The sequence below is a fragment of the Mesoplodon densirostris genome, chromosome 5 (genome assembly GCF_025265405.1).
Source record: "Mesoplodon densirostris isolate mMesDen1 chromosome 5, mMesDen1 primary haplotype, whole genome shotgun sequence".
Lineage (NCBI taxonomy): Eukaryota > Metazoa > Chordata > Mammalia > Artiodactyla > Ziphiidae > Mesoplodon > Mesoplodon densirostris.
The window spans coordinates 46,394,887-46,421,674 of NC_082665.1; the positions used below are offsets into that span (position 1 = coordinate 46,394,887).

The window sequence follows — 26,788 nt, forward strand, 5'->3', positions numbered from 1 at the left end:
CGTCTCTAAGAGGACCCTTGGGAAAATGAAGGTGAACATCAGCTGCTCAGAGAAGCCTTGTTCTCCATGACAGCCGTGGCAGGAGAGAGGGCGGTGCTGTACATGGTTATCATGATGCACTCGTAGCTACGACGCAGGCCTCTTGGTGCCGGGTGGATCTGTGGGCCATGTTATTTCAAGGCTCCACGGTATTATGAAATATTTATAGGCCTCATTCATTTTTTTCTTACTTATTAGAGATCCAAGGCCACTAGTGTTGCAGACTATTATATCTCTGGTCTAAAGGGAATTATAGTTGAGACTTCATGAATTTTCTTTGACAAAAAGGACTAAAGCAGAAATGTAGTTATATAAAGCTGTAAGCTGTGCATTTAAGGTACTCTTCAGTAAACTGAAACCTGTAAGCTGAAATGTATGGCACAGACGTCTTTCTTCACCATAAATCTTCCACTAATCCCATCATTATTGTCTTCTCTGCCATCTACTCCTATGGTCTCACAGATACCCTCATGCTCTCTTATGGGCATGTGCTTGTGCTTTCTCCATCTCCCTTTTATTAACTGTGGATCAAGAAGGCTTGGGGAGAGAAAAGGCATAGCCACCGCACCTCATACCACTCCAAACCGCCTTCGTGTTTAGCACTAAATTGCTTCTTATTTTACACATGTAGTCTCACCACAGGGGATGATAATTGCTTGATACAATGGACAAAGACCACGTTTTAGTAGAGGAGGGATTTTGATTTACTCTTATAGGTAGAATTATTTTCCAGGCCTCTGTGTCCAACATCTGATGCAAGAGATGGATGGAAATGATAAATAAATCTTGACACTTCTGGCAAATACGTAAGGGGAAAAAATTGAGTTTAAGGAGAATGTCATCCTTAACATGGATTCCTTGTTAATAAATAAAACACGAGTCTAGTATTTTGCTGAATTTTTATAAGTGCATGAAATGAAAGGTTTTCATTTGCTTTGTGATGATGTCAAGCAACTGTTTTCTGTTTAATTGTCGTGTTGTTGCTCTTATAGCTCAAAGCATTCAGTAAACCAGGGTTCCAAGGTGAATGTATAGATTTTACCAAAGAAATTTCGGATTTGACTTCATCATTCACGCCATGTTCTTTTAAAGTTCTTCGGGGTTGGTAAGTATGCTTATGGAATGATTTCTGCTGTTGTTTACATAACTAAATTTCTTTTAAATTTACAGAGAGTTAACTTTATTTTTTGCGTATACAGTGAAATAAACATATTTAATCATTAGTCAACTGCTAATTTGCCTATATGATCTTTGCCCAGCTTGTATTACAAGCTACTGTGAAATTGAATGCTGATTAGCCAACTTTGGGAGCATTTTGGTGGGTTTTTTTTTTCTCATTGTTATCTTAGATTATTTCCTAAATGTTTTGAATGTTTATATTGTGTGTTTACTGTGTAGTACAATAGAATGCTATAAAAATTAGCATTTTTTGTCCAGATAAGACATATTACTCCTAAATTAAAAAAAACCTTTTTGTTTGTTTAAAGTATTCATCGTCCCCATTTCAGAGATGAGGATCCCTGATTTAGAGTTAGTTTCCCAAGGTCACACACCAAATGTCAGACCCAGGATTGTTGGGCCGTTTTTTTTTTGTTTGTTTGTTTTTTCTGTATTCTTCCAGCTGTGGCAATGTACTGGACCTTTCTCGCATGTATATGAGACTGTATGTGATTCTCAATTTATATTCTAACATATATTCCTTTTTTTAACATCTTTATTGGAGTAGAATTGCTTTACAGTGGTGTGCTAGTTTCCGCTTTATAACAAAGTGAATCAGTTATACATATACATATGTTCCCATATCTCTTTCCTCTTGTTTCTCCCTCCCTCCCACCCTCCCTATCCCACCCCTCTAGGACATATATTCTATGTATCATTTTTTATTTTATTATTTTATTATTTATTTATTTATATTTTTTGCGGTACGCGGGCCTCTCACTGTTGTGGCCTCTCCCATCGCGGAGCACAGGCTCCCGACGCGCAGGCTCAACGGCCATGGCTCACGGGCCCAGCCGCTCCGCGGCATGTGGGCTCTTCCCAGACCGGGGCACGAACCCGCGTCCCCTGCATCGGCAGGCGGACTCTCAACCACTGCGCCACCAGGGAAGCCCTATCATTTTTTATTGTGGTACCATATGTATAACATGAAATTTATCATTTTAGCCACTTTTAAGTGTATGTATCTTTACAGTGGCATCTCTGTATGTCAAGTATCTACCTAATAACTCATCAAAGTCTCTCTTCTCCCTTCAAAATATCTTGGATTCATCCGTTCTCCTCCGTTTCTCTTGAACTGGTAGAGACAGGGGTCCTATCTTCCACTTGAGGAATTTCAGTCCCCTAATGAGCCACACTCCAGTGTCATCTTTTTGTTTTTTAATCAATTAATTAATTAATTAATTTTTTGGCTACGTTGGGTCTTCCGTTGCTGTGTGTGGGCTTTCTCTAGTTGTGGCAAGCGGGGACTTCTCTTGTTGTGGAGCACAGGCTCTAGGCATGCAGGCTTCAGTAGTTGTGGCACACGGACTTCAGTAGTTGTGCTCATGGGCTTAGAGCACAGGCTCAGTAGTTGTGGCGCACAGGCTTAGTTGCTCCGCAACATGTGGGATCTTCCTGGACCAGGGCTCGAACCCGTGTCCCATGAATTGGCAGGCAGATTCTTAACCACTGCGCCACCAGGGAAGTCCCCCAGCGTCATCTTATTTCCAGTGTTTACCACAAACCAATCATAGCCCAGCTATTTGTCCCCAAATCCAGCTTAATATTTTACTACTCTTCTTTAAATCCCAGTCATTCTCTAATACCAGTCAGAGCAAGTTCAAACTCTTCCTTTTCCAGGATTTACTGTCAATGAGTCTCATTTTCCATATCCATGCTCCATTCTGTCCTTGTACTATCCTCCTTTCCTCCTGTCTTCGGGCATTTCCTCAGCTGTGTGTTTTCCTCCTTACCCTCTGTACCAGGGGTCAGCAGACTTTTTCTGCAAAGGGCCAGGTAGTAGATATTTTCAGTTTTGTGGGCCATACAGGCTCTGTCCCAGCTATTCAGCACTGCCACTGTAGCACCAAAGGAGCCTTAGGCAATACATAAACGAATGAGCATCGCTGTGTTCCAGTGAAACTCTGTTCATGGATATTGAGATTTGAATTGTATATAATATTCACATATCACAAAATCTTCTTTTAATTTTTTAAAACCATTTAAAAATGCAAAAATCAGTCTTAGCTTGTGAGCTGTTGGAAAACTGGCCATGAGGTGGATTTGGCCTACATGCTGTAGTTTGCTAACCCCCGCTCTGTATCAAAGGTGGTAGGTTTCAGGTAAATCTAGCAGATGTTATTTGGTTGGCCTACACACTACGTTTTAAAAGTTTTTTGTATCAATACTTAAGTTTAGAATATTTTTCAGAAGAATCTGTTTTTCACCTTCTCTTTAAAAATCAGAAGATTTGGAAACTCTGGGGAAACATTCACCTTTGGTGATAATTAGCTGGTGTTGAGTAGAGGCATATGTGCTCCCCAGTGTACCATAGGATATATTGCCAATTATTTTTCATCTGGTACACTACTCATTTATATTACGTGCCTGACCTTCTGCAGGTACGTAACGTCGTGAGCCCTGCTTAATACTAACCTGCATATATGTTTTTAAGGTTCAGTCCATTCTCATTCCCTCTGTTAACCTTCTTGATTAACCCTAAATCAAACAGTCTTTTCCCTTTCTGATTTCCTATAACTCTTACTACTTTGAACCTCTCTGTATCTGTTACTGTTTTTATACTTACTTCCAAGAAGGGTATGAAAGTTTTACAATGTGAAAACACATAAAGTAGGACACGGTTAGTTAAATAGATTATCTGCAACTCTTTAGTGAGAAATATGTATATCAAGGGCCTGAAGTAGTCTTGTTCCTAGTATTTGACTCTGGGTTTTCTTCTCTAAGAAAAAAGAAAGTATTTTGCAAGATATAGTTTAAATTTTCTGATAAAAGGAAGCACTGAAGTTTTTTTTTGTTTTTTGGAGGGAAATGTTTTTGTCCTAGACACTGAAGTCTAGGACAAATTAGTCATATGTATTGCTTCATGTAGGAAATGTATATGTTATTTACTTATAAATAAATGTATATATAATTTACACATATTTTTCAGTATAATGTGTGTGTGTATATATATATATATATATATATAATTTATATACACAGTTGTCCCTTGATATATGTGAGGGATTGTTTCCAGGAGTCCCCACATATACCAAAATCTGTGGATGCTCAAGTCCCTTATATAAAGTGGCTGACTACAGTTGGGCCTCTGTATCTGCAGGTAGGAAACTTGTAGATACAGAGGGCCAACTACATACAAAATGTACATTTTATTTACATATTTTATTTAGATTTATGTGTAATTTATTAAACTATAGTTTTAATAAAAGAATACAGGAACCATGGTGATTGTTTAAGTACCGGGGATGCTTCAGAGATGAGGATTTGAGCCCAGTTCACCACTATGTAATCTTAAGCAAATTGGACCATCTCTCTGAACCTCAGTTTCCTCCTGTGTAAATGTGGGCTAATAGTACTTACCTCAAAGGATTCTTATAAGGACTAAATAAATAATGCACATAAGGGCTTAGCTGCATGCCCAACACATTGAAAAACCTTTCGGAAATATTGGCTATAAAATGCTTATTACGTAGGAGACATGGCAGTAAATTTTGTCACAGAGCATTTCTGTGGTTATCTAAAGTTAACCTCGTATAGCTAGAGCACAGTTCTGGTGATCTTAAAATACAGAGCTAGAGCTTAAACACACCAGAGCTAAAGTAGTAACAGTCAATTAACTTCTCCCTTGTGCCCCTTCTCTCCAAAATGGCATGTCTTAGCCGAGCTTTTGATGAGTGCTATATTGAAGATAATTTACTATGGAAGATTCTAAAGGGTTCATTTCTTTTTAAAAATCTCCACTTGCTATCAGCTATGCAGGTGACAGGTTTTAAATACTGTTGTGTGAGTTTAGGAGTCTAGCTTCTAACTCAACCTAGACTGAAAGCAAACTCATCATTAAGGATACAAATTTTGGTTTTTCTCAAAAAGAATTTCTAATCTGTTAAAGTACTTAATAATTACTATAATTTGATCCCAGGTTTTTATACTGGAAAGCACTGAATGAAGTTAATGTCTTTAGCTTACAGCAGATGTTTTATTTCAAATTTATTTAATAGTTGGGGGAATCTTGGGCAAATCACCTAACTTTTCTACCTCACTGGTTTCTACCTCATAAAGTAATGAGTACGCGGTGAAATAATGCATGCAGAGTACCTAGTCTGGCACGTGGTAAGCAGTCAATAGGTGATAGTAGTAGCTTTTTTTTTTTTTCCAAACCGACTCTGGGTATTTGCTGCTGACCAGCACCAGGAGTTTTATGTCCTACTCCTACCCTGGCTCCCACTGCATGATGACGAGTCAAACTGCCAACTGATGCACTTTGGCTGAATGTTCCACTGCTTGGTTTTTCAGCTGGCTCCTGTATTACCAAGAGGACATTTCTAATCATCAGTGTGTGTTAGAAGAAGGGCTGTATGCTGACCTTACTTCCTGTGGCTGCCCAACATCTAGAGTCAGATCCCTCAAGCCCATTGACTATGTAAGTACTTCGCTGATGCATATTTATAAGACTTTTTCTTGTCCAGTTTGATTACCGTGAATGATAACATGAAGTTGGAAGAAATAATACAGGGGAAAATATAAAAATTTAAGTAACTTGCTTGAAGATTGTAAAATTGAGATTCACTCATGAAATCCAACTAATGAAAGGTGGATTTTTTTTTTTTTTTTTTGGCCACACCACGCAGCTTGTGGGATCTTAGTTCCCTGACCAGGGGTTGAACCCTGGCCCTCGGCAGTGAAAGCACTGAGTCCTAACCACTGGACCACCAGGGAATTCCCAAGATTGATATTTTTCTTCTTTCTTTTTTTTTTTTTTGATCAGAATGCAAAATTTAGGAAGTAGAGTAATATAGCCCTGAGCTTAAATGAATACTTTAAAGACTTTGGGTGACATTGACAAAGTTACTTAGTTTCCTCATCTATAAAAGATAGTAGTACTTTGTAAGGCCACTGGGATATTAAATGTGATGGTGCTTAAAAAATGCCTAGCACATGGTGAGCGCTCAATAAGTATTAGCTATTAGTATCGTGGCTATAATTGGTAGAGCTGCTTAATAAAAATAATAACCTAATCATTTTATTATTCTGCTAGATAAGTCACATGACAGCTTGTCTGCTACTTAGGTTTGCAATGTTACTTTAAGTCATGGAACACCGTTGGTATTGATTTCAAACCTTGTTTTGGGGGAACTAGGGCTTTCTTGCCTAGAGGGTGCAGAGTTATCTGGGTCACCTTGGAGGCTTACATTTATAGAGTAAATAATTTCTCCTTTCTATCATATTTACTCAGAATTTTAAGTGTGAGAAAAACAGGATAGCTATTCTGGGACATTCATTCCGGGTTCCTAGTTAGTAGTGTCTTTGCAGAGGAAGTAGTAAGGATCTGGAATATTTTTAAGATGTCTAGTTATGATGATTCCCTAGGAGCATTTGGTCAAAGCTGAGATTTACACAATGATGACTAGAAGCCCTACATGGTGACAGGAGTGACTCAGTCAGATCTTTCAACCAGAGCTGACTCCAGGAGTGATGATCATACTCAGGATCTTCGATCCCAGCCTCAGCAATGTAGTCTTTTTTTTTTAAAAAAAGATATATTATTTATTTATTTATTTTTAATTTTTAAAATTTTTGGCTGCAGCAGGTCTTAGTTGTGGCAGGCAGGCTCTTTGTTGTGGCACACGGGCTTCTCTCTAGTTGTGGCGCTCATGCTCCAGAGCTCATGGGCTCTGTAGTTTGTGGCACATGGGCTCTCTAGTTGAGGCGTATGAGCTCAGTAGTTGTGGCTCATGGGCTTAGTTGCCCCATGGCATGTGGGATCTTAGTTCCCTGACTAGGGATCGAGCCCGTGTCCCCTTCATTGTAAGGCAGATTCTTTACCACTGGACCACCAGCGAAGTCCCAGCAATGTAGTCTTATTTCAAGGCATTCCTGGAGAGAGTATTCTTGGTATCAGGGTAAAAATAGAGTCTTGGCTGAGGAACAAGAATAAAAATAGAGCCTCGGTCTCTCTTAGTGACCTTTAGACACCAACTTGGAAAGACTAGGTGGCTACTGATGCTTCCTGTCTATTGGAGGAAAACTGGATTTTTAAAAAAAAAAAATGTGTTTTGGTCAGTCTCTCCAAGTATTGATAAGGCTGAAAGAGGCATGGGAAAGTAGTCTGCATTTACTGGGAAGGGAACTTTTTAGCAATTTTTAGTGGTCAAACTAGCAGACAGATACTTTGGTGCTCCAAATGAATGGTATTACTATTTTTGTTTGAGGAGTTACATTTCTTCCACATTCATGAAGTCAAAAATAAATAGTTAAAATTAGGAGAGAGTTAAAATTAGACAGAGAAAAGAAACATCTCTACATAAGTTGAACTATGCAGTTGCATGTCCCTGGTTTGGTCCTGTGGAATCCAGGCAGTGTAGATGAAGGTGCCTCTTGGAAAGGATTTGAGAGCTATAGGCTTTTCACTTCAAGAACTGATTAAAGAGTGTATTCAGTTTATGTAAGGAGATCATATAAGTTTTCTTAATGCCTTTACCAGGTATATTTTGAATCTCTGAAAGGTCTTTGTTGAAGCCATGTTTAGGCAGTAGGTTTGGTGGTGAAATGGAAGGAATATGAGGTGACGTTGGGCATCCCAGTAAAGATCTGCAAGCTGATCAGGAGGCAGCCTCTGGTGAAGTCAACCATGCTTCACCCTGGTGGCCCTGAAACCCTGAGTTGATCAGACCTAGGAGATTGATAGGTAAACCAGAAGGCCAACCTGGTAATTTGTAGTAGGTGGATTCTAGTGGCTAGAATACTTGAGATTTCTGTCCTGGGCATTTTTCTGCCTCTCTGGAAGAACCCAGGAAATGGTATTAGTCATCAGCCATTTTAAGATTCGGATAAAATTAGGTAGATGTCTTGAGTAGTTTACCTAGGCTAATATTCCCCACAAAAGAGACTCCACCACCCCACCTCCCCAGTTGTTTGCATTCTCCAGATTCTGTGTCTCCTTTCCTTGGAATATTCTAGACACACTGTATCTATCCTGCTTCTCTGATTACTTTCACAGTCCTGTCCCCCTACTGTGTTCCTACTTAGGAATTGATATGCCATTTTCTATAGATTGGTTAATACTACTGCCTATGCCACAATCCAGTATGATTCTGAATTCATTGTGGGAAATGTTACGTCTAGTTGAGTTAACTTTACATATATATGAGCTAAATTTTTTATTTTTGCTTTTATTAGTTAAAACTGCAGAATTATGAGAGTTTTGCTTGTAGGTGGCATTCCCAGGCATGCTCTGACTTTTAGTGCTAAAGTGTCATAATGGTGTAATATTGAGGAATCCTAACACTTCATCTTCATACAAGATCAGTATGTCTTGCAAATGACAGTTTGCTCCAGGCTGATTTCTATCTGTGCAGACATATGTTACATTCTAGAGGTCCATGGATGCGTAATTTGCAGTCATTTTACAGTGAAAGGAGCTGTGAGCATAGTTTACAGTTCTGCTTTTCACTAGTGTGACCTTGTACAAATCACCTAATTTATTTTGACCTCAGTTAACTCATCTGTAAAAAAACTGTTAGAACAGGTATTTTTACATCTTTGACAGCCTCCACTTCAACAGAATAAGTATCCTGGGCATATTTCTAATTGGACATGAAAAGCAATGTGTCCAGTCTTAGGCCTCACATGGTCTGAGGGAATAAGATGGTATGTTAGCTTTCAATAAGGTTATGCCAAGTAACAGTCCCCAGAACAGTTGGTGAGGGGCTAGAGGTGGGTGGGGAACATTTTAAGTAAAATGGTTTTTAAGCATTGGTCTAGTAGTGTGTGGGGTAACCTGCTTTTGTTGCATTTCCATGGGAGCAGCAGTCTTCCCATTACTTCTTTAGTATCTCCATGGTGGCTTGGCATGGAAGTTGGCCTCCTTTGAAGTATAATCCAATCCTGGTAGCTAAGCAGGCAAAGCAAAAGAAACATCGTAACAAGAGGTTGTAGAAAAAGTTCAAATGAAATTTATGACTGTGATGACATAAATGATCTTAAAAGGTAGAATAAGAATTGGCGAGACAATAATTCATTCTGTGCAAAGTAAGGAATAAGGGAGGGGTACAGCTATAAATAGAAGATGTCTGTAAATCCAGCCACAGATGAAAGGAAGCAATGACTTTATAAAGTGTAGAGGAGTTTGGTTACTTTTAAATTTTCAGATGAACTCATATATAGTTAATAGCAGTAACTACTGTGTACATTTTGAACATGAAGGCCAACAAAAACCTACAGTAAACAGCATACTTCCAAGTGAAATATCTGAAGGATTTCCTTTTAAATTCAGGCAGAAGACAATGGTCTCTACTATCACCACTTCTATTCAACATTATTTTGGAGTCCTAGACACTTTAATAGGATTAAAACCAAAACAGGTATAAAGGAAGAAACAAAATTGTCAAGAATATCCACAGACAAGTTGTTAGGATTAATATGAAATCTTTAAAAGTTGCCGATTACAAGATAAATAGCAATTAAAATATAGGATACTTAGAAATAAATCTAACATAATGCAAGTAAGTTCTTTATGAGGAAAATTGTAAAAACTTTCTTGAAGGACATAAAAGATGGAGAGAGATTTTATAGAAGAAAAGACTCAATATTGTAAATATTTTGGTCTTCCCCAAATTAATAAAATTTCAGGCAGAATGCTTACAGAATCTTTTGTCTTTGCAGGGGTGGTGGTAAAACATGACGAGCTCCTTCTAAAATTAATTTGGCAAAGATAGGGGTTCAAAATAGCCAAGATTATTTTTAAGAACAATAGGCAGGATCACTTGTCCTACCAAATATAGATATTGCATTATTCATCAGTAATAATTAAGGTAGTGAGTATTGGTGCAAGGAGAGACCAATAGAAGAATGGGATAGGAGAGCATAGAAACTGACCTACATGAATAATGGAATTTGGAAGGTGACAGAAATAGCATTTCAGTGGGGCTATTATGAAAGATGGTTGGCCCTTTACATGGAAAAAGATACCATTTGAATCTTGCTTTATTCCAAACACCAAAAATAAACTCCAGATGGATTAATGGCAACCTAAATGTGAAAAACAAACCTGAAGGAAATGTACAGTGCTGGGCATATAGTTAGTAATTATGTAATATCTTTGTAAAGTGACAGATGACAACTCGACTTCACGGTGATTGTTTTGAAATGTATAGAAATATTGAACCACTATATTGTGCACCAGGAACTAACATGGTGTTGTAGGTCAATTATACTTCAAAAACAAACAGACAAACAAACTCATAGAAAAAGAGGTCCAAAAAAAAAAAAAAGAGGTTAGATTTGTGGTTAACAGGGGGTGGGGTGTGGCGGAGGGGGAATTGGATGGCAGTTAGTCAAAAGATGCAGACTTCTAGTTATAAGATAAATAAATACTAAAGATGTAATTTGTAATATGATAAATAGAATTAACACTGCTATATGTTATATATGAAAGGTGTTAAGAAAGTAAATCCTAAGAGTTCTCATCACAAGGAAAAACAATTTTTTCCAATTTCATTTTGTATCTATATGAGATGACGAGTGCTCACTAAACTTACTGTGGTCCTCATTTCACAATGTATGTAGGTCAGATCATTGTGCTGTACACCTTAAACCTGTACAGTGCTGTGTGTCAATTATGTGTCAATAAAACTGGAAGAAAAAAACAGAAGAAAATATGGAAAACTATGCTAATGTTATTGGAGTAGGATGGATTTAAACGCAAAACACACAAGTCAGTAGTAAAAGGCAAGTGTATCAGTTTCCTGTTGCTGCTGTAACAAGTTACCACAAATTTAGTGCTGAAAACAACAGAAATGATCTTACAGTTCTGGAGGTCAGAAGTCTAAAATAGGTCTTACTGGGGTAAAATTACGGGGTTGGCAAGACTGCATACCTTCTGGGAGACACTAGGGGAGAATCTGATTCTTTAACTTTTCCAGCTTCTAGAGGTCCCCAGCATTCCTTGGCTCATGGCCCTCTTCCATCTTCAAAGTTTATCACTTCAACTTCTGTTCTCTGTCCTCTGTCTCTGACCCTCTTATAAGGACCTATGTGATTATATTAGGTCTATCTGGATAATCCAGACAAATATCCCCATCTCTAGATTCTTAACTCTTAATCACATTTGCAAAGTCCCTTCCACTATATCAGCTAACATATTCATAGGTTCCAGGATTAGGATGTAGACCTCTTTTTGGTTGGTGGTGGGGGGAACATTAATTACTGAGCCTACCACAGCAAGCCACAGACTGGAGAATATATTTTCAGCCCTTATAAGCTACAAAGGTTTAATGTATAGAATATAAAAAGAACTCTTTCAAATCAACTGAAAAAAAAAGAAAACCTATTTTAAAAATCAGCAGACTATGAATAGGCAGTTCATAAATGTGAGAAAATGGCTAAGAACATACAAAGGATGTTAAACCTCACTAGTGATCCAGTAAATGCAAATTATCAATAAAATAGTAATTAGGTAGCATTACCTTACTTTAGGTACAAACATTGGAAGATCTGACAATACCAAAGCTTAGTTTGGTGGCAGAGAAGTGGGATTATTCGGACAAAGCTAGTGGAAGGAGTATCAGTTGCTATGAGGGAAAAATAAGGATGTTTGTTGCAGCATTGATGGATGAAACAAACTATAGTACAGCACAATCATAAAAGGAAATATAATATATTAAGTGAGGTTCATGTGTTACTAAGGATGTTACAGTAAGATATATTCCTGTGAAATTTAAAAACAAAGGATGTATAAAGATTCACAACTTCAGCATAGTGGTTACTTCTAGGGAGGGGGGAAAATTAAAATTCATCTGTACATGTTATGTTTTTACTTGTTTATACAATTTGATATAAATATAGTAAAATTCAAATGTATTACTTCTGGGTGCTAGATACATGATCATCTAGATATTATTTATTCTTTTTGAAATGTATTATAACTTTTTTTTTAAAGGAAGAAGATCAGTTAGAAAGGTAGGCCTGTGATGAAACTGATTTTCTAAGCCAAGTGAAAGAGGCTTTTATGAGGGGCATTACAGTTCACTGGAGAAGAGTTTGGTTTGAGGGTCTGACAGACCATTGCTTGTTAGCTGAGTGACCCTGGGCATGTTTCTGATCACTCTATGCCTCAACTTTCTCATTGACTAAAATGAGGATTACATGAGCTAGTGCATATGAAGCCTTTAGCACATGAAAACACTCAATAATATTATAATAGCTCATAGACAAGAATTAATATTTGTTGTGCAACATCAAGATTTGATAAGACTGAAAGTATTTATGTGATTTTGTTTTAAATGGGCCAAACTTAGAAGATTCCGGATTAGAGTCTCATTAGAGATTTATGAGCCTTCTATTAAATTTTCATCACTGCAGATATGTTTTTGCCAGCACACTGTTTGGTATTTCTCTGGATTGGAATGGTATTTGAGGTGCACATTATGGTTACTTTCCTTGAATTCAGTCTAGTTGTTCATAGTTTTTTAGCCATGGTTCACTTGGCAAAGATTAGGGTGAAGTGATATTGTTGGGTTATACAGATATGGCTGTTCTTAGTGGCTGTTTGCTTAGATATTTTTAAAATAAAATAACATGTTATATTTAGAGTCTAACCAACTAACATAATCCTAAGGTAATATCAACACCTTTTCCATACAAGCAGTGATTTGAAACTCAAAGAACTATACAATGCTAATGTACAGGTCTCTATGGTTTTTTGGGTTTTGTTTTGTTGTTTTTTTTTTGTATGTAAATAAATGAGCATGTTTACTACCCAAAGGGAAAGAGCCAGGAAAAAGTGGAAGGTGGAAATGTCAGAGACAGATGATATGGGACAGAAGAATTCCCCTGGACTTGGCAACTGGAAATACCTCAAAGAGTGAAGATCTGGTTAAGGCAGATAAGGATGTAAAGTGCTGAAAAGCAGTAGAGATGATAGCTAACTTTGTTACTCTGACAGATGAGGCTGCAAAGCCCTTTGGAGATCAGAACGTGAAGGGCTTTGTATACCATGAAAGGAAGTTTTGGACACTTCCTGTTAGAGATCAGAGCTCAAGAGCTTCCTTCCATCTCAGTGTTTGAACTTGTTTAAGTATCCCAGGCACTTGGCAAATTATCTGGCATGCAAGAAAAATTCAGAAATGTTTGCTAAATTGAATAATTTCTTCTTTCTTCTAAGCAATGAGAAGTAAGGCAAAATTTTATCAGATGCTTTGTTTTTAGTATTAATAGTCAATAAACTGTCCAAGTAATTTTCACCTCTGTTCTCACTTCCAGAATGGCCTCTTTTTCTCCAATAAATGTGGTCTTTGAATGGGATGTTTCCTTTCATTATGTTTTTGTCAGAGGTCTCTCTCCCACTCCCGTCAACTCCCCCCTTTTAGTCTAACACAGACTCTAACTAGAGATATTCTGTGTGATTACACAAACCATGCTTCTAGGACCCCAACATATTTCCATTTCAAAAATCTTTTGACTATGTGCTTTCAAGTTATAGTTTATGTACTCCCTGGAGTGAAAAATTGAAGTCTTGGTCTCATGTTGACACTGAGCTAACCAATGTAACTCAGTATTTGTTTCGTCTTTAAAATTAGGAAAAGACCATTTAACAGACTTCATTCCACCTCCAAGACTTGCTATATGGATAAAAAAATAATGAAAAAAATGTATAAAGTATATATGTTCTCTTTACCATCTTGCAAACTCATGCAATTGATGATTAGGGAAACTAATTCACCCCCATTGTTAAATACTATTCAAGCTCATATTCAAGTCTGTATAGTTTTAAGAAATGTCAAAAATTAGTAGTTAGATTTAAACATTTTATCCAATATATATTGAAGATGTGTTCATATAAATGTAATTCTTCTAGCAGAGTACCTATACCCAGGTCTCAGAGTTTCAAATTTAGATGGTGTACACACTTGCTAAGTTGATGGGATAGGTAAGAATGGGGTCATAGATATTACCCAGATGAACAAGATGAAGTCAACTGCTTCAGGTAATGTCACACATGCCAATCAAAAATATTCTACATGATAAAATTACTTAGAACATTTTAGAACTATAGTGGAGGGGTTAAGAACACAGCCTCTGAGGCCATTCTGTCTAGTTTCAAATGCCAGCTCTTTTATTTACTGTATGTGACCTGTGCCTTCATTCTTCATCTGTAAAGTAGAGATAATAATGGTACCCATGTCAAAGGAAAGTTGCATGGATTAAAGGAGTGAATACAATTCTACAATTCCTAACATGAATGTATTTTGGGATTTGGAATTTTTCACATTTTAAACAGTAATATGGTTCATAGATAGCATATAAGACAATAACCCCAGAAACGTTCTGGGCAACGCCCCATAATTAAACACATTTCTGTTGCTGTAGCAAAATATAATCATGGCTACACAAGTTGGATAAATATTATAGTTTTCTACTTATTCAGATCAGATTTTGTTGCCAAATGAATTAGGTTAAAAAATTGGGATATATATGTATATGTATATATACACACATGTATATATATATCCATCCATTCACAATCCCTTCTATATAGTTTGTGTGTGTGTATGTATATATGATGCCCAGCACATATTAAGTGTCATGTATATTAGTTCTTACTATTATTGTCATTTAAAATATTATTTTAGTTGATGGAGTGATGTTTTCTTTTCATTTATACAGTTTAAGTATTCTTTTCCTTTCTTAACCACAGCCTCCTTTTAGAGGCTGTATCCTCTTTGCATGGCTTAGACTTCACACGGCAGGAATGTCCTGTTCCTGCTGACACCTAAGAGCCTTTGGCCCCAAATGGTTGGCTGTCTTCTAAGTTAGCATGGACTGAGGCCAAGAGATTTGTAGAGCTCAAGTTGTAATTAAATTCTGGTGGCTTCTGTTGTCCTTGGAAAGTTCAGATTACTCTGTCATCTTCAGCTTTAAAGACTGTTAATAGTGTATATATACTCTTCCTACTTTCATATTTGGAAAATGTATCAGAAAAATAAGATTTTAACATAGTTCTTTAGTGCTCTTTATTTCTGAATGATTGCCTTCCTAATCTTCCTAACCTTTAGGTACATTTATAAATCGAGTACATTTATGAATTTAAGTACAGTTGACCGTTGAACAACACAGGGGTTTAGGGGTGCTAACCTCCCCATCTCCACCCTCTATAGGCAGTGGAAAATCTATGTACTATTTCTGCCTCAAGACAAAGGAATTGATAAATGTCTCACCCAAGGGCAGGAAGGTGAAACAATTTGGATAGAATCAGGACTCGAACCCAGTTCTTTTGATTCCATATACTGTGAGCTCTAATGAACACAAACTTTCCCCAACACTTAGTTAATTTAAAGAACTGTAAAATGAAAATACAGATACTAAATTGATTGGAAAAAAATCCACGTTCAGGTGGATCTGCACAGTTCAAACCCGTGTTGTTCAAGGATCAACTGTGTATTTATAAATTAAGACCATTTAAGTAAAAATAATTTAAATAGAGAAAAGTTAAGTTAAATATATATCTCAAACCTCTGAAGAGGGAATGACTTTAAGCTCAGAAACAATAGATGTTCACAAATGAAAAGTTTGATAGATGGGACCACATGATGATATCTCGTTGTTGTTCATGGAAAGGAGGGAGGTTTGTCCATGCCTGTTAGTCATGTTTCCTCCTTGGTTAATGCTGTTGGTTTGTGTTCTTTGCCCATTTATGTACTGGGTCTCTTAGAGGATCCTTACTGATTTATGTAAACTCATAAAAATATCTTCAGTCATTTTCTGCAATTTTTTTCTCAATCTTCCTGCATGATCTTTTTTTTTTTTTTTTTTTTGCGGTACACGGGCCTCTCACCGTTGTGGCCTCTCCCGTTGTGGAGCACAGTCCCTAGACACGCAGGCTCAGCGGCCATGGCTCACAGGCCCAGCCGCTCCGCGGCATGTGGGATCCTACCGGACCGGGGCACGAACCCACGTCCCCTGCATCGGCAGGTGGACTCTCAACCACTGCGCCACCAGGGAAGCCCCTGTGTGATCATTTTTAAAACAATTTTTGAGATCCCCTCCATCAGATTTTGCATTGTTATCGTAAGATAAATTTCTTTTTTTTTTTTTTTTTTGCTGTACGCGGGCCTCTCACTGCTGTGGCCTCTCCCGTTGCGGAGCACAGGCTCCGGACACACAGGCTCCGCAGCCATGGCTCACGGGCCCAGCCACTCCACGGCACGCGGGACCCTCTGGGACCGGGCCACGAACCCGCGTCCCCTGCATCAGCAGGCGGACTCTCAACCACGGCGCCACCAGGGAAGCCCAAGATAAATTTCTTGATATAGAATTGCTAGATTGTCTTTGAAATGGGGAGTGAATTTGATGCAATTTGAGTGATAATGGTAGTCTTTTTAAAAAATGCCTTTAAAAAAAAATGAAATAAAATAAAAAACGCCTTTGTGGACATTCCACAAAAGGAAGATGAAAAATGTACACAGGACCTATTTTCTTAGAATATCACTTAGCATTTAAGTTATATCCTCACATAAGATTTTAATTTTTCCCCGTGGAATACAAAACAGTTACCTCCTGTCAGCGGTAAGTGCCTGTAATGTAAGTGCCACTCTCACCACAGCAAACTCTTTACTGAGGAGGGTGTTGCTGATGGTTGATCCTGAGCCCAGTCCAGGCTCCTTGCCTGGCCGCCCTTCCTTACTAATTGGTAACTCAGCAAGTGGAGGTAAGCTGAAATGCTTTTTCATTAGCTTAAGGGTGAGAATGTTGGGAAAAGGCCAGCAATGAAGTCAGGGGCTTCTCTGTGGATTTTGACTGTCCACTAATTTTCGGTCACCAGTTTTAGTGGGTAATTTAGAGCCTGCTATCGGCTGCATTTCTAAACTACTGCTGTTCTGGACCCTCCTATAAGGACATTTCTTCTATAAATTGTTGGGATGCTTCCAATTTTTATTTTGCAGAGAGCAGAAGAGAAGCCTGATCTTGTCTGTAGTCACTCAGGAACTCAGTGGCTTGAGATGAATTTCCATTCCTGACCCAGTTTATGTTGTTTACTGAAGGAAAATCAGTGCTCCCCGGCAGTGCTTTTATGCTTAGCTACCGTCTCACTGCACACAGTGACGCTTACCTTCTTTTCCAGCATCCTCTAACCCCTCAATCTGCACTATCTGATACCATAGCACTAGCCACATGTAGTTTCTGTGGGGTTTTTTTTGCGGTACGCGGGCCTCTCACTGCTGTGGCCTCTCCCGTTGCGGAGCACAGGCTCCGGACGCACAGGCTCAGCGGCCATGGCTCACGGGCCCAGCCACTCCGCGGCATTTGGGATCCTCCCGGACCGGGGCATGAACCCATGTCCCCTGCATCGGCAGGCGGACTCTCAACCAGTGTGCCACCAGGGAAGCCCCACATGTAGTTTTTTTAATTAAAATTAAATAAAACAAATTCACTTTGGTCACACGAGCCACATTTCAAATGCTCAATGGCCATGTATGACTAGTAGCTACCATACTGAAGATACAGATATACAATATTGCTATCACTGCAGAAAGTTCCGTTGGACAGTGCTTCACACCTTCCGTGATCCACAGGCAACCTTTGCCACATAACATAAAGAGAAAATTACAACACGTTTTACCTATTTTAGAAACCTGGAAATTTCTCGGCATCCTTTCTCTATCTTTCCTTGTATTTCAGAGGAAGCATATTTCATCCTTTTCAAAGCGATCCTTTTCCTCATGGACTGATTCCAGTCAGGGGTCTGCACTGATGGGACAGTGGATTGCACCTCCGCCTTCTTCCCTAGAACCACCCCTCTTGTCTTGCGTCATTCAGATTCTTCCCGTTATGCTGCCACCTTCCACCGTGTCTGCCATGTGGACCAGCCGCCAATTTCCCTCCTCTTTACCAAACTTCTCTAAAAAGTAGCCTGTATGCCCTGTCTATAGTCTCTTCCTGCTTATTCATCAGCCCTTGCAGCCTAGATTCTGCGCCTCATCTCCTGCATGTGGCTCAGTGAGCTCTCTCATTGGTTACCAGCTGCCCCCTGATCGCCAAACTCAATCAGCCTCATCGCAGTCACCCTCTTCCTCGACATTGCAAAAGTATTTGATACTGTGGCCAACTCTTGCTTATAATTTTCTTTCGCCTTTACTTCTGTGATATGTCCTCCTTTGTCTCCTCTCTCCTAGTTCGTTCTTCAGTCACCTCCACAGGCCTGCCTTTCATCACCACCGCCTTCGTTTGTCAGCGCACTTCTGTCCTCCTGTCATTTCCATTTTCTTACCCATAACTGGCTCCAGTTATTACCCAGATTCTGAGAGTTCCCAGATTATCATCCCTACATTCGATCTTCTCCCTGAACTCCAGATCAGAAGGTCCAGTGTTCATTGGACATTTCTGTTAGGATTATCCTGCCTCTATCTCAACCTTCAAACCTCCAGTTCTCAATATAAGTTCTTAGCTGTGGGGCATATTTCCTCTCCAGATTTTCTTACAATTAGTGTTGACTGTTGAACAACATGGGGGTTAGGGGTGCCGACCCTGCGCACAGTTGAGAATTGGCATGTGCCTTTACTGGTGGCCCTCCATTTCCGTGGTTCCACATCCAAGCATTCAACCGACCTCAGACTGTGTAGTACGTATTTACTGAAAAAAATCCCTGTACAACTGGATCCGTGCAGTTCAAACCCTTGTTGTTCACGGGTCGACTGTGTACCGCCGTGCCCCCAGCCACACTCTCGCACATGTTTTTTCTCACTTTCTCATTCTCTCTGTTTGTCTCACTTGGTCTCTCTCATCACTGCGATAGTTTTCCTGGCCATCCCTTATTCGCCAATCCTAACCTTCCAACGCCCCCCACCACTACCACCTCCTGTTTTAGGTCTGACTCTTCCTCTTTGGCCTGGAGGATTCTTCCCCTGTACTGATACTTGCATTCTCTCTTTTCTTCACTCATGTTGTTGCCAGATAAGTTTTCTGAAGTCCATTGAAAGAAAAATATATGCAAACACATTTACATGCAAACATAAGCATAATAATTACCAATTTAAATTTTTGAATAAATATTTCCGTGATTCAAAAATCCAAAAGGAACCAAAAGGCATGCAGTGAAAAACTTCGCTCCCACTTGGGCCTTTTATCTTCTCAGATCCTAGTTTCCTGACAGACACATTCGCCATGGAGTAGTTCTATATTGATTTTTTTAAGGAAAATGTTAATGTGTATAAAGCACATGTTATATATGTGTGTGTGTACATAAATTTTCCCTTCTCTGCACAAATGGCAGCGTAAGAAATATGCTCTTCTGCACTACTCTTAACTTTGTCTTTGCCACTAAAGAACATATCTTAGAGATCTTTCGTAACAATCTCATTCTTTTGTACAGCTGTATAGAACTCCTCCACAATTCACTTAACCCGTGCCCACTTGATGGACATTTAAGTCATTCTCCGTCCTTTGCCATTCCAAACACCGCTGCCAGGAATAACACTTTGATCAGTCATTTTGCTCTTATGCAAGTATATCTGCAGGCCACTTGTGAGAGCAGTTGCTGGACTGTTTATTTACTGTTCTCTGAACGTCCACAGTCCCTGTCCCCAGGGCTCTGCTTCTCATGTACCAACTTACACATAGTTCAGCCCCTTCCTACTCCTCTTCCCAAAAGCCTTCAAGGACTCCCTGTTGGCAATAAATCTGTCTCTGCCCTGTCAGTGTAAAGGAGAAGCAGGCAACTCAATACACAGTAGCAAACAGCCAGAGCACTGGGCACTGTTTCTTGTTGGACTCTGTGTTCTAGCTACATAGGTCTGCCTGCTGTTTCCCTAACATGGCCCGTGCCTTTCTGTCTCCCTTCTTTGCACAGAGTGCCTTCCCTTTATTCTCCATAGGCCTCTCCAGATCCATGGCATCTTTTGAGGCTGAGCTCCTACACCACCATGTCTGTGAAGCTTCCTTGATTCCTGCACCCTTCTGCTAAAAAGAGTCTGGGCTTCCACTGGGTACTTTCATAGGGCATATCCTTCTCTGCCCTGGATTACGTTCCAATATCTGTGCAATTCTCCTAGTTTAGCTTCTAGTTAGTAATGCCCCAAACATAAGGATGGTGACTTGTTTTGATTTCTCATCCCCCAAAAGTTGCCTACCATGGTGTCTTGTATATACCAATGAATGAGAAAGAGCAAAGTTGATTCTATTCTTGTCTGACATGAGGATTGGGGGAATACTTAAGAGCCTAGAGCCAAGAAGTCTTGTATTCTCAGTGACTGCTGCTGTGACCTCCTGGGAAATGAGAGTGCTGTTCCATTCTATGTTTATTCTATGGCCAGCATTGGCTGGACCAAAAATGTGGTATTACAGCACAACCAGACCTTAATATGTGATTGGAACCAGATCTCCATTTTTATTATGACAGCAAGACTCCTTTTTTAAAGCTTCAATTTTAATTTACAAAAAAATTGAATAAAACTTATTTATGGAATCTAGTCTCACCACTGCAGCTTTGACTATAAGGCCATCAGAGGGTAGAGCAGTAAACTGCATATGCAACAGTGGATCCAGGGTACCCTGCGTTCTAACTGGGATGTCACTGAGGTGTGGCCACTGTGTATGGTGATGTTTTTTCTTTTCTGTGCTGTTAGGTTTTTGAAGAACCCTCCATTAGCCTTTTTGCTCTGGAACATTGCGAGGGGAGAGAGTTACATCTAGAAGAGGCTGTGAACTCTGTTCTGAACAAGGACCTGCACTTCTACACCCAGTCCGTGTGGGTAAAAAGTGGACTGTAAGTATGGGACAAGGGCTTGGCCTGCTTCAGTCACTCTTGTAGGACAGAGTTGCACAGTTGCTTTTTACTCCCCCACTGCTGCTGTTACTTGGTCTGATGGTACTCTTACTCCTTCTCTTCTCTCTCCATGTAATAATAGTAGTTTCTCTCAAATAAGAGAAGACAGTGGACTGTGTCCAGTATGAAGTAGCAGGCAGTGGTCTGGGAGAAGAGCCTGCTGGGAGAGAAGGGCTGCCATGTGTTCAGAACATGTGTCCTAGAGAAGGTGGACCAGATGACCCTAACAATTTGAGCCCACTTTCCTTTCAGAAGAAACCTAATTAAACCAGCAACTTTGACTGGTTGAGACCATTGCCTGCTTATGACAAGTGACTAAAACTAATAGGGTTTTTTTATATTTTGATTTGACATCTTGTTTATTCTAGAGCTGTTTGCTCCAAGGCAGTTATTTTCAGGCTGGATGTCCTGGCTGACCCAGCCCACCTACCAGCATTGCTGTTCATTCAGGATGTCAGTCAGGGTGGATCCAGGTCTTGCGGGGCCTGCATTTCTACAATCTAGGGAGATGACTCTAAGAAACTAAATGAAAAATGATGGGTACATAAATTAGGTATGAACTTGCAAATTTATTCAGAACAGAAATGGTAAGTGGCCTGCAGGGGAGGGGTCCTGAAGTTGAAGCTCTAATGCTTTCTAGAAAATCTACATCTCAGGCCATTTCTGAGAGTGGCTGTCAGCCTGCTCCTCCTCCTGTACCTTTGGTGTTTAGGTACCAAAAGTCATCTGAAAGAACACACATTGCTCTCAATGATTAATATAAAGATGCCTATTTTTATGTCTTATGACTGAAATTGTGTGATAATCAACTCTCCTTGTTAAACTATCTGGGGATAATGAAAGACAAAGCTGAGACTATAAGTTGATTTGAAAACTGAGTTAACTATTATAATAAGTGGTTTCTGTATCATTCACGTGTACAGCAGTTTAAACTTTCTTCTGCAAAGCATTTCACATGGTTTGATGTTTATTAAACATAAATTGATTTACTCTCTCTAAGCATAATAATCCCTATATTATATTCCAGTATATCATTTACCACTTAACTAACTCTGAACTGAATTCTACATCCCTGTGATATAGGACTTTCACAGCATTTTTTTAATACTAAATTTATTTATTTTATTTATTTATTTTTGACTGCGTTGGGTCTTCATTGTTGCGTGCGGACTTTTTCTAGTTGTGGCGAGTGGGGGCCACTCTTCCTTGCGGTGCACGTGCTTCTCATTGCGGTAGCTTCTCTTGTTGCGGAGCATGGGCTCTCGACGTGCAGGCTCAGTAGTTGTGGGATCTTCCTGGACCCAGGGATCGAACCCGTGTCCCCTGCATTGGCAGGTGGATTCTTAACCACTGCACCACCAAGGAAGTCCCTCACATCTTTTTTATACATTTCTTTTCTTTACATTTCTAAGTGGAACTGATAGTTATTGACTCACTTCTGGAAATTTCTCACGAGCTTATTTCACTCTTTTGTAGAAAACTGGTGCCATTTTACCTTAACATTCTTATTGCTTCTCTTTAGTTTATTATGTACCTCCTCTCGCTGTTCTGAATTCTCTAAAAGAGAATTGGTACGTGGAGTAAGGACTAGTGAAGGCTGTCTGAAGGTTTTCCTAGGCTACAGGTGGCTCCCAGAATACCACTTAATGCACAGCCAGCTGCCCTCAGTGACAAGTTTTGTTCTGTTTAATCCCTGTATTATGCCACATCTCTGATCTGTGGTGCTAATGGGGGCCAAGTTAATGCTTTTCAACTGAGAAATTCATTAGATTAATATATAATGAGGTATAGTTTATTGAAACCTTGCCTGGGTTTTATAACTGAGACATCCCTGCCTGTCTAAAAAGAATCTGCACAGCTGGAGAGGTAGCTCAGCCTCTCCATGGTCATGCTGTCCTGACTCTGCACCAACCTGATGGTTTAGACTGTGTTGGCAAGAAGGGGTGGAGGGAAGGTCATATGCCTTGTTCATCCATTCATGATTTGGCCAAGCCTGATCTTGGCTGTGAGAGCAGGAGGCTTCGTCTGAACCAAGCAAGGCAGCCACCTCGTCTTCATGCCTACTTTCTGAAACCACCATATGCCATGACCTGGAGTCCTGCTGAGAATTTCAGATCCTCTTGGCAGTCCCAGCTTATTCTCCTTAGCTTGATAGCCACCTCAAGCAGGTCTCAGCAAACCTCTTCAGTAGGGGCCAGGTGGTCTTTTCAGTTTGTTGGCTATCCTGACTCTGTCACAAGCATTCAACCTGCCATTGTGGTGCTGAAGCAGCCGAGGCCAATCCGGAAAGGAATGGGCATGACTGTGTGCCACTGGATGAGTCTCCAGGCTCCAGACGCTCACGTTGAGGCCCTGCACACTTTAACTTGGCCCGGTTTGAAGGCCCCTGGGGTCCTGAGAAGTATTTGCAAAGGAGCTAGACCTTGAAGTAAGAGTTCAGACCAGATTTCTGTGGATAATTTTAAGTAGCCCTTGCTAGGAGTTGTTGTGGAAGGAGGTGTGTCTGCAGAGGTCACCAGAGCTGTCCAGAGAGGCTGTGAGGGACGTGGGACAGTGAGCCTAAGGGTGGAGAGGAAACAGGTGGTTTTTAACTGGGTAATTAGGGAGGAATTATGATCTATCTCTGAATGTTAAAATGTTAGGGAAAAAACTTGGTATTATCAAAGGAACAAAGAATTCTAAAGCTGGAGGGAACCTTGTTTTGGAAGTAAGAAAACCAGATTCCTGATGAATCTAAATCTTCTCAAAGCCACAGTCCAGTGGGCTTTCTCCTAGTCCTCCCTGCTTTTTCCATTAAAATATACAATTACACAATGTTTTTTCTTAAAAACAGTCTACAAACCTGGAGGTTTTAAAGAAGGAACCCTATATGGTATAGTAAGAGGTATTTTTGTTAAGAGATTGCTTTCTGTTTTAAGCATCCCTTTTTTTTTCTTTCCTGTTCTCGTATAGGTGGATAGCTTATGAAGGATCCAATTTCTTAGGAAGACAAATCCTACTCAAGCCTAATGAGATCCCGAATTGGACAGCATTCAGTGGATGGAAAACAATTGGTTCCCTCCGTCCTATGAAGCAGGTAAGGAGAAGAGAACCGTACGATTCAAAATAGCTCCATTTCTTAGTAGAAATGTCAAAAAACACAGCATCTGAACTATGGACCATTTAATTTAGTTTGCCATTTATGTTATAGGAGGATCTGATTAGGATGGGGATTTTATAGATTTTAACTAATTCATAAAATTGTACCTAAGGTCAGCACTGGGTTTTCGCTTTGAGTCCAGAGTCTTATTGACCTTGTTGCCTTTTCATGGGAAAATAAGTATCATAAGCTCTGTGGCAAGCAGTGGAAAGAAGAATGAACTCTGAGAGTGCACTAGTTTTACTTCCTAAGTACTTGGCTTTTTCCCCCCACTTACATAATACTCAGGATGGATCCCGGCAATTTAATTAACATAGTATTTATTGCACACCTACTGCTTGTCAGTCTTCTATTCAAAAGCTTCCCACTGCACTTCGGATATAGTCTAATCTCTTCAACGTGTCCTGTGTGATCTGGCTCCCCCTGGCTTCTCCAGCCTCATCTCTCATCATCTCCCACTCACACGCATGGCTGTCACATGCACCAGTGCACAGAGTGTTTTCCCACACTAACACAGACTCTGCCCTCTGTCTAGAAGTTTCTTCCCTCATTCTTTGACTGGCTAGTCCTTACTTCTCCTTCTAAGTTCATCTGTAGTGTCAGGTCCTCCAGGAAGCCTCTTTCACTCTCTCTCTAAATCCAAACTACATCCTTAAAGACCTGGTTCTTTTTCTACAAGACACTGCCTGCAGTTTGTAATGACATAGTTGTTGTTGGACTGGGTGCCTTCTCACTCTACTAGAAGCCCCGTGAAGGCAGGGGCTGTGCATATTTTGCTTATTACTCTACCCTGTCACAATGTCTGGCACATTGTAGAAACTCAGGGACTATTTGTTTAATGAAGGAATGAATGTATAAATGGATAAGTGAATGTTTGACATTATGCAGAAAAATTATGGAAGATATTTAAGGGTAGACATGATTTTGGCCTTCTTGGAGCTTCCATTTTTGTTGGGTAAAAAATACAACCAACTCAAAGCAGTAATATAAACTGCAAAATGGGGAGGGACCAAGATGGTAGACTAGAAAGACCCTGAACTCACCTCCTCTCACAAGCACACCAAAATCACAACGATCTGCAGAACAACCATCAATGAAAAAGACTGGAACCTACCAGAAAAGACATTCTGTAACTAAAGACACATAGAAGGAACCACAACGAGTAGGAGGGACAGACTTGCAATATAATCAAATCACATACCCCTGAGTGGGTGACCCAAAACCTGGAGAATAATTATATTGCAGAGATTCTCCCAAAGGAGTGAGGGTTCTGAGCCCTACATTGGGCTCACCAGCCTGGGGGTCCTGCACCAGGAAGACGATCCCCCAGAGTATTTGGCTTTGAACGCCAGTGGGGCTTAATTTCGGGAGCCCCACAGGACAGGAGAAAATAGAGATGTCACTCTTAAACGGTGCAAACAAAATCTCATACACAATGCCCAGGGCAAAAGCAGTAATTTGATAAGAACCTGGGCCAAACCTACCTGCTGGTCTTGGAGAGCCTCTCAAAGAGGTAGGTGGCAAACGGATCAGTGAGCTGGAAGACAGAGTAGTAGAAATCACTGACGCTAAACAAAAGAAGAAAAGAGAAAAAAAAAGAGGACAGTATAAGAGCCCTCTGGTACAACATGAAGCACACTAATATTTACATTGTAGGGGTCCCAGGAGGATAAGAGCAGGAGAAAGGGCCTGAGAAAATATTTGAGACATAATAGCTGAAAACTTCCCTAACCTTGAGAAAGAAACAGTCACTCTAGTCCAGGAAGCGCAGAGAGTCCAATACAGGATTAAACCAAAGAGGAACATACCAAGACACATTGTAATTAAAATGACAAAAATTAAGGATAAAGAGAGAATATTAAAAGCAGTGAGGGAAAAGCAACAAATAACATACAAGGGAACCCCCATAAAGCTATCAGCTGATTTTTCAGCAGAAACTGCAGGCCAGAAGGGAGTGGCATGATATATTTAAAGTGATGAAAGTGAAAAACCTACAAGCAAGAATACTCCACCCATCAAGGTTCTTGTTCACATTTGATGGAGAAATCAAACTCTCTACAGACAAGCAAAAGCTAAAAGAGTTCAGCACAACCAAACCAGCTTTACAACAAATGTTAGAGGAACTTCTCTAGGCAAAAAAAAAAAAAGGCCACAACAAGAAACAAGAAAATTATGAAATGAAGAAGCTCACCAGTAAAGGCAAACAAGCAGTAAAGGTAGGAAATCATCCACACACAAACCTAGTAGGGAGGTTACAAAGCAAAAGTAAAATCATCTATATCCACAATAAGCAGTTAAGGGATACACAAAACAATTAGGTGTAAAACATGACATCAAAAACATCAATCATAAGGGGAGGAGAGTACAAATAGAGGCTAGTTAAAATGCATTTGAGATTAAGAGATCAGCAACTTAAAACAATCATTTATATATATAGACTGCTATATAAATACCTAATGGTAACCATAAACCAAAAATCTACAACAGATATACACACAAAAAGGAAAAAGGAATCCAAACATAATACTAAAGATAGTCATCAAATCACATTAGAAGAGAACAAAAGGAGAAAAAAG

General features: G+C 39.7%; 1 protein-coding gene across 1 annotated transcript in view; it reads left to right on the plus strand.

Moving 5' to 3' along the window:
• Positions 1 to 26,788, plus strand: part of CRYBG3 (crystallin beta-gamma domain containing 3) — a 114,600-nt gene that overhangs the window by 76,371 nt on the left and 11,441 nt on the right. The window contains exons 16-19 of the mRNA XM_060098639.1: positions 1,032 to 1,144; positions 5,551 to 5,677; positions 20,874 to 21,013; positions 24,026 to 24,149. Coding sequence (XP_059954622.1) covers positions 1,032 to 1,144; positions 5,551 to 5,677; positions 20,874 to 21,013; positions 24,026 to 24,149 — 504 coding nt within the window. The remainder of the gene's footprint in view (positions 1 to 1,031; positions 1,145 to 5,550; positions 5,678 to 20,873; positions 21,014 to 24,025; positions 24,150 to 26,788) is intronic.